Consider the following 8,812-nt stretch of genomic DNA (forward strand, 5'->3'; position numbering starts at 1 on the left):
GTATCAACCCAAAAATTACTGCAACAACTTATGAGACATAATTGAGCTGTCATATACTTCCACCATAATGTTCTAAGCCCCTACATACTCTAAACTTACAAAGTTTGAATAGACGCCTATGATCTTTGGGTTCACAGCTTTCAGATGAGGTATACTCATTACCCATACCACACACACGCATTATAGGTAGGACTCAGGGTTCAGTGATTTCTGAGGTTGCATGCATTAAGGTCAATTTGGTGGAGACAATGTGGGCAAAGAAGTGGCACAGAAAATAAGTGCATAAAATAAAATATACAAGGCACAACAACTTACATACATTAATATTTGGCTGAGTTATGCATACCATTATTTAGCCTATATTTATTCTATTAAATATATATTCTACCATAGCTTTAGGGTGTCTTTTTAACATCTGGGCAGTGACAACAGATGGAAATGAGTGTTCAGGCTACCTCTTGATTATTTATAGTTTTCCTGTTGATCACTAATCAGTAAACACAATTAAAGAAACAGGGAAGAAAGAGGTACGGGTGCAGGGTAAGCTTACCTTGGGTGCCAAAATGCGAGATATTTACTGTAGGGAGCCTATTCCAGCACTCACAACATTATTTATTGCAGAATAGCTGCCCTCATATATATTGGTCATCCATCTATCTTTAAATGCAATAAATTTTTTATTTTCTTCTCGTCTTGGTGACAGTTTTCAACATTTTTTAAGGCTAGTAGCAATGTATTTAAAAAAAGCCGCTGCAGTTTGACCTCCCCGCCACTAGGTGTCAGTATCAATAATGTTGCTGTCTACCTGATTTGTCTTGTATTCTGTGACGTCGCCGCTTCCTTGAACTTTAACCCTAAAATAACCTTCATTAGTGTACATGGTGTACATGTGTGATAACAGAAGCTGCACACTGTCCGAAGGACCTGTATAATATTATAAAATGGTAAGAATACATTTTATAGTGTTGACATCCCCTTAGCTAACGATAGCGAGTCAGCTAATGTTAGGTAGCATGCTAGGTAGCGTTAGCATGAGACGTTGTGTAGCTGCAGCTGTGTGTGTTTGTCGCAGTTTGGTTTTCCGAGACAGTTACATAAGGTAGCTGCCTCCTCCTCACTGGGACATTATTAATTTGATTAAGGGAGGAACTTAATGTGTCAAAATGTAGGTTAAGTCGTGTCCAAGCAGGACGGAGGCACATATAAAGACACTGTCAGAGCTCACAGCTGTGATGATTGTCTCCTACATCCGCACCAGCAGACACTTCTCACCTCATCATGACATCAGCTTAACTGTTGCTGAACTCGCCCTTTAATGTCACTTGCAAATATGAGAACTACTGACTGACCCTCGCTCTCTTGTGGTTCCCATGATTGTCAGTGTGAAAGCACACCTCTGCCAACTGCTTTGTGTTATTAATGTTTGCACACATGTGTTCATTTCCTCTGCAGGCTAGATATCTTGCACAGATCATTGTGGTGGGAGCACAGGTGGTGGGACGTGCGTTTGCGCGTGCTTTACAGCAAGAATTTGCAGGTATGATCCATATAGTGTACACTTAATAGTACTGTACTTAATAATTGATAAAGTAAAAATGTAAAATTAATGCTGAGACTATATGATTGTTCATCATTCAGACACTAGTTTTGTTAATTGTTGTTTTTATTTGTAGACAAACCCTGATTCAGTTCAACTGTGATGGACATTTTTCAGTATTTTCTAATGTTTTATCCACTAAATAAGTTAATCAAAATAAGTAATTTTTTGTTGCAGCAAAGGCCGGGTGATATGGCTGAAGTCATGATCGTGTTTTTGATATAGTTATTGTCAGATTTAGATTCAGACAACATTATTAATCCCACCGGGGGCAATTTGAACATCTTGCCTTGCACACATATCAAAACATAACACACAGTAACATGAACACACATACCGGTAAAAAGAATAGTAAATAAAAAAACATAAATAAGCAATATGCCAAGGAGTTCAGTGGAATAATAAATAAATAATAAATGTTACTAGACTAATAGCTAATCTGTCAGAATCAGAAAAAGATTCATTACCAAGTATTTTTTTCCCCTAAAAGGAATATGCTTTGGTCTTTGGTGCATATGTATAACATATAAATAGGCAATAAAATAAAGGCAAAGTACTACAACAGTCAAAAACATCAATATGATTGGAGACCGTACAGTAATGTGGAAAAGGTACTCAATAAGTGAATACTAATGTGACAAAACATAACCATTATGTACAATATAGCTGTTTAAGAATGAGAAAGCTTCACAGTTTTGTGCAGGATGTGCAAAAATATCTGTCAGCGCACATTATGAGATGGTAAAGGTATTTAAAATCAGTCTCTTGTTACATAATCAAACTGATGTTCAGAGTAATTAACTGGGGTTCATTTTAATGTATGACATCAGACCAAATCCTTACTATGCTCGTCATAATACAACATCCTTCTCAGAACTCTAAGATCACATCATCCAGTAAATGAACCCTAGTTGCAGCTTTATGTAAAACATCTTTGCTTTTACATTCTTTTAGCTTGTCAAATGAGATGAACAGAAGTTGTGAGTATTTCTGTCGTGTTTTCTCTCACAGCCAGTCAAGCAGCAGCAAAGGCCAGGGGCCGCACAGGTCAGCAGTCTGCTGCAGCCTCTAGCATCACTGGGATGAGCCTGCAAGAGGCGCAGCAAATCCTCAATATCAGCACACTCACTCCTGAAGAGATTCAGAAGGTACAGACACACGCTTCGTCTCTTAGAGATTTCTGACTATCAAAGTGTTGCTATTGAGCTGCAGAGCCTGTAAGCCTTTTAATTATATAGTGTTTGTTAGTTCATCACAGATTTTCTAGCCATGACAAAATCTGTTTCTTAATAATGTCTTAAAAATGATTTTCCCAACTCTACTATTTGAGATGAAATACTCGCTCCCTGTAGACTTAAAAGGTGGCATGGTCATACAGTATAGTTACAATTAGTCATATCTTTAAAAAAAAATGCTGGAAAACCAACTACTTCTGTGTAACACCTGCAAAATTCAAATCCAAGAATTTGCAGCTAAGAGTTAATACCATGAACACAGAGTTTAACTTTCATGTAAATTGTTGGTTAAGGTTGTCACAATTGGTCAGAAGATGTCAAAGGAGCTGTGAGTGACATTCAGAGCATTAATATATCAGCAAACCACTATTTGCTATGTAAAGCTATAGTGGAGTAATGGCGTCCTGAGCAGAAAATGAAGTCACGCACCCTCTGTGTGAGTTGTCATCTGAGCTTCACATGTATGTTAGTGCATGCGAGTCCCTGTGTATGGTTAACTAATTGCTACCGCTCTGCACTGGGGAGGAGGATATCACTGATAACACCTTCCCGACCTTTGGTGGCAGGATGTGTTGTTACAGAAGAGTAACGCCCACCCTACAGTCCCCCTCCTCCTGGTTAACACCCTTCGCTCTGTCAGCACTGTTGGTGCTGTTAATGCCGGTAGCTGCCAGCCACCGGCTGAGCAACCTCCATGCTGAGAGCTGTGCACAGGCAATCCTATCCCAGACTCTGAATGTCACACAGCTCCTGTAAATGAATCAAATGCTGTTACTTGAACACTAACTGTCTTCATCTCTTTCAGAACTACGAGCACCTTTTTAAAGTCAATGACAAGTCAGTGGGCGGGTCGTTTTACATACAGTCAAAAGTAAGTACTCTGTATCTTAGGATGGCAGATGATTCCCTTTGTTGTTGCTGAAGCAGTATTCAGTTACACTGTGGACAGTCAGAGCAACATGTCACATATCATTTAAATGTGTTTTAGCTCACCAAAACATAAAAACAGAATAAAAATATAGAAAATAAATATAATGCCATGAACAGGGTGTCCACAGGTCCTTAAAAAGTCTTAAAATGTCTTAAATTAAGTTTTCTTAATATAAGGCCTTAAGAAGTCTTAAATTGTATTAAATTCAGATTTGATGGGTCTTAAATATTTTCAGTCACATTACCGTGAAAATGTCTCCAGCCTGACAGACTCAGTGACTGTTTACAATCATTGGACAGACCCAAGATTTGCAATAACAAATAGCATTTATGATAGTGATGAGATTTTTTTTTTCTTTTTGCTTCAGACAACTCATCCAATTGTCATTTTTCCTTACTGTTCATTTTAAACTGACATCAGTGTGTTTACTTGGAAAGAGTACTCAAACATGTGTCATATTCATATAAGGTGGTATTAAAAGGGTCTTAAAAGCCTTAAATTTAACTTCGTTATATCTGTGGACACCCTGATGAAACCATCAGACCAAATAATTTAAAACACAGCTTAAGAAATTAAAACATGAAATATAGTGTAGTACCTTTTGCATCTCTGTTTTTGGAGTGTAAAATGCTGATTGCACCCCAAAATAAATACTGTTAGGCCTTAAAAGTCATTAAATAGTCTTACATTTGACTTTACTGAGGCCTTGAGTGCCACAAACATTTTATTTAATTTCATTTTTCCACCTTTTAATTTCTTTTTGTATAAATGAGTTAAATTTTCATGTGAAGGTCAACATTTCTGATATTACAAATCTTTGAACTTACCACTGACCCAATTCTGTCACTTTACTTGCACTTAATGTTACCTGTTGGCAAAATGTAGATCAACCCAGCTCACTTTAATGTCTGTATCCCTACATAAAAGCTACCTCTGCATGGGACTACATACTATAACTTAACCTGCAGTGCTTGAATCAGATAAAGATGATTTGTTTGAAAATTAATTTTGGTTAAAAAAATATTTTGAAAAGGTATTAAAAAGTATTAAATGCAATCTATAACCTGTAGACACCTGCTCCCAGAGTTCTGAGTCTCAAACCGAGGACAGTGAAGGAGGAGAGCTGTCAGTCAGGATCAGTGTGGCCTGCTCATGTCCCGACAGGAAACATGTCATTGAGCTTTGTCAGCCGTTACCATGTCATTTTGCAGCTCCTGCCAGCTATTCTGACAAGTTAACTTCTGAGTCTGTAGTCCAGGTGACCGAACCATGATGTGAAGTTGAATGTTGGCATGTGGTCAGTGACTGACTCACACTGATGGTGCCTCATGAATTTCCAAATAACTTAAAGCCACTGTGTGCATTTCTTGAAAATACAGCTTAAGTATTATAAGTGTCAGTGTAGAGCTGTAACAAGATAAATAAAGCCACTGGAAACTTACAAAATTCACAATATCCTTAAAGCTGTGTAATTTAGGGTCTTGTGTACATAACAGTGAACATCTACTTGTTTGAAACAAAATTTGAAATATTGTCATTTAAGATTTTGTAAACTTCACTGACATTGGGTTGAGTCAGTTGTCCTGCTCAAACTGGTGCAGCCATGTTTGTTTGTGCCGTCCCTGCATGCACATCCACTGGTGAGATTTCAATAGGTCATTCTTTTATTTTTTATTTTGTTCTGCCCTGCCTAAGCAGTCTGGAGAAGTGGTCTAAACAGCAAAACGAGATTTTTTTAACTAGGTTTTCTAATAGTTACGTTTATTTTCACTCAGATTTTGGTGGATGTCAAATAAAACACTCAGCTTTTATATTCTGTTTTTAATATTTCAAGGTAAAGTCGGCAGTCATGATTGTCAAATTCCAAGAGCACTTTTTTTTGTAAAATACAGTGATCAGTATCTGGTATTGAATTTTAAATGATTACACATGTGAGTCTGTGTGTTTGTGTGTGAGGAATCCACCCTTTTAAATATGTCATGTTTGAAATGATGTCACTGATTTTTATCCCTCACCCATTCCTTTCTGCTCTGAGTGAATTGTAATTTGCTTATTTTAAGCGTCTCGCTTTTTTCTCAGTTGTCATTATTTTTTTGTGTGTGTGTGTCCAGGTGGTGCGGGCTAAAGAGCGTCTAGACGAGGAATTAAGTATTCAGACACAACAACAAAAACCGCAGTCACAGCAGAACATGGAAACATGAAGTATGAACGGATGCTTGCCCTGTCTTTCCTCTCCCCATCCTCTGTAAATTATAACCCAATAAAAGCCTTCTCCTTTTCTCTAGTCTCGACTCTGTGGCATTTTGTGGGCAGTGGGTGTGATTTTAAGACATGGGAGCAGAAACAATGGTCAAAAATATGGGTGTATTGTTATTTTTTTTCCCCCAGATTAGCCATATGTTATGAGTTATGGTTTGCAGTGATGTAAATCCACACAGAGATGCCTTTTATGTAGCCACTGTGTATTTGAATAACTGAAATGCTGAATACAGTGAGTTAAACTGCTGTTCGTCAGGATAATGGGAGTGTTATTTATGTGAAGTGTGATGAAACATAAATGAACACACGTCGTATCAAATACAACTTTATTAAACATTTTTCTTTTCATTGACATTATTATCAATATCGTAATAAAATTCCTCTAAAACAGGAGAACACCGCTATGTTGTACCAATTGGAGACTTTTACAACTCTAAAATTCTGCATGTTCAACCACAGAACATGATGCCAGGAAAAAATATATTTTCATATAATCATTTTTTTTCATATAGTGTATAACTTCTATATTTTACCTATAATAAAAAGGCACTTGGAAAAATTAAAATACTGACATAATCTCACAAATGTGCAAAAAACATAACTTGGAACAGGCCTTGCTTGGCCTTAGTCTTATCATTAACCCTTTGTGCAACACTGTGGCACTTCAGTCAATGGCACCCCTTTATAATGACACTGACCGAGCTAGCTAACACAAATTTTCGTGCCCTGGATTTCAGTTCCACTTTTCATAGCAGTAAGTGAAGGTTACTTTTAAAATCTCCAGGAGCAAGTACCGCTTTTATACTGTCAAAAAAATAACATTTTAGCGACTGATAATGATTTTTACAATTATTCTCAGTTCCCAAAACAACTGATGAATAACGCTGTACACTGAGAACGGATGTGGCAGCATCCCCGTATCTACACACACTATGAGGGGAACAAAAGTGCAGTTTATTACAGACTGAGCTCAAAGGGTTAATGGATCATACAGCTTATTTGATATTGGAAAGATGTGGACCCTTGCGAGGATCCGTGTCATATTATTCAGCTTTCTGCCGCCGCGCTGAGTCTCTGTCCCTGGCTTCGACCTGCAGAGGAGAGACAGACAGACAGGGAGGAGGAGAGCCACCGCATCTGTGGGTTTCACTGTTGCCACGGAAACCGTGTCTAGCCTACTTAACACCTGTTTCTGATGACATCACATGCCAGGATTGTCCACTCACAACGAGAGATTCTCTTCAATGCCCAGCCTGAACCCAGAGACAGGCCACTGGTGTGTGTGTGTGTGTGTGTGTGTGTGTGTGTGGTTGGGGGGGAGGGGGTGTCTGTGATAACGATGACTAAGAATTATTGAGGCAGAAACACAGGTATGCAGTTCATCTCTGCTGTGAATCCTCGCAGGTCTGTGGGAGGCCCGCCACAGAGCTCGTCCTCAGACAGGGAGGGTTATATTTGTTTTTGTTTACTGTGTATGTGGCTCGTTAGTTTGCCTGTTTTTCCCATTTCTGCTAAAATGCTTTGTGGCCGGGAGGTGGGGGAGTTGAGCCTTTTGGATTTAATCTATTAAAAAAAAAAAAAGGAAAGAAAAAACCCAGAGGGCAGACAGAGTTCAGTGGCCTAGTTTTCTGCAGGCTGGTATGCCTGTGAGTGGCTGCCACATTGGGCACAGCACAGCCAGTGACTTCAGAGCTGAGAGGGCCGCTTGCTTGGGTAGGTGGCCAGATGGAGGGCGGCTGCACAGCACAGCTATCCTCTGCCTCTTTTCTTCTGCTGGCGCACAGCCTCGCTCCTCATCTCTCCCTTTCCCTTGTCCATTCATTCAGCCAATCCTGTCTCTCTTTGCTCTCATGCTTTCCCAGCGATGCCCGCCATTTCACAGTCAGATGTTATTTCTCTACGGTTTCCCTTTATTTGATGGTGGGAATTAAATGTTAGAACAGAGGAAGACGAGTTTGCAAATCTAATTTAGCCCCAAAGAGGCTCTTAATATAGACATTATTTTATGCCCACATCCTCTCTAATTGATCCCCAGTGGATCAGTGTGATTGTCATGGAGGAAACTGATGTCATTTGGTCCATTAGATAAATAGTTTTACATATTTCCCCCTTAAAGCAGTGGATTCCAACCTTTTTGGCCTGTGACCCCTTAAAGTAAAGCAACATCATATGAACTGATCACAGTTTATAGCCTCAGTTTGTTGTGAGCACTTTCTCTTTCTGTCATCGTTTCATTAGTCTCGCTCACCAGACCTTTCTCAAGAAAAGAAAGGTCTGGCTGGGCCGACTCTCACTGTGAGATTGGAGAAAAAAAACGCCCCGGCTGCTTGTACTTCTTTCAACCAATCACAATTGTTCTGGGCGGTGCCACAGCAACGGTGTGCTTGCAAAAATATTGCCGGGGGAAACAGGTTTTGGTGTAACACGCCCACAAAAATATCGCCTACAGGACGCAAACCATGGCAGAAAAATGGCTACATCCCCACAAGATCAAACACCGCAAAAGTTAGTAAAGGACGTGATGAAAACGGTTGAAAACTGCTACACAACCGGAGGTGGTAGGGCGGGACTTCAGCGGGTGGCTCGTTCCGCCCACTGAGAGGCTGATCTCTGCAGCGAACTTCCGCCCACTCAGACTATCGTTTCGCTGACCCTGAACAAGCGCCCATATTCAGTATTTTAGTTAGTAAGAATCAACAGGTGTAGGCTGTCCTTGGTCATAGCTGTGTATTGAGCTAAAGGCATGTTAGCATGCTAACATTTGCTAATGAGCACAAAGTACAGCTGAGG

The 8,812-nt window shown here is 39.5% G+C and overlaps 1 protein-coding gene across 1 annotated transcript; it reads left to right on the top strand.

Annotated features, from left to right (window-relative positions):
- The first annotated feature begins 804 nt into the window (after window positions 1-804).
- On the top strand, window positions 805-6,047 carry pam16 (presequence translocase associated motor 16). Its single transcript, XM_033644128.2, has 5 exons — window positions 805-944; window positions 1,453-1,537; window positions 2,609-2,745; window positions 3,638-3,703; window positions 5,875-6,047. Exons 1-5 carry the CDS (start codon window positions 942-944, stop codon window positions 5,962-5,964), a joined length of 381 nt encoding a protein of 126 aa, XP_033500019.2. The 5' UTR covers window positions 805-941; the 3' UTR covers window positions 5,965-6,047.
- The last annotated feature ends 2,765 nt before the right edge of the window (window positions 6,048-8,812 follow it).

Source organism: Epinephelus lanceolatus, chromosome 18, assembly GCF_041903045.1.
Source record: "Epinephelus lanceolatus isolate andai-2023 chromosome 18, ASM4190304v1, whole genome shotgun sequence".
NCBI classification, from domain to species: domain Eukaryota; kingdom Metazoa; phylum Chordata; class Actinopteri; order Perciformes; family Serranidae; genus Epinephelus; species Epinephelus lanceolatus.

What these genes read in the sequence shown, in the direction of transcription:
- pam16 (XM_033644128.2), top strand. An exon ending in TTTACAGCAAGAATTTGCAG is followed by an intron (nt 1,538 to 2,608) that starts GTATGATCCATA and finishes TTTCTCTCACAG; the next exon opens with CCAGTCAAGCAGCAGCAAAG. An exon ending in CTCCTGAAGAGATTCAGAAG is followed by an intron (nt 2,746 to 3,637) that starts GTACAGACACAC and finishes CATCTCTTTCAG; the next exon opens with AACTACGAGCACCTTTTTAA.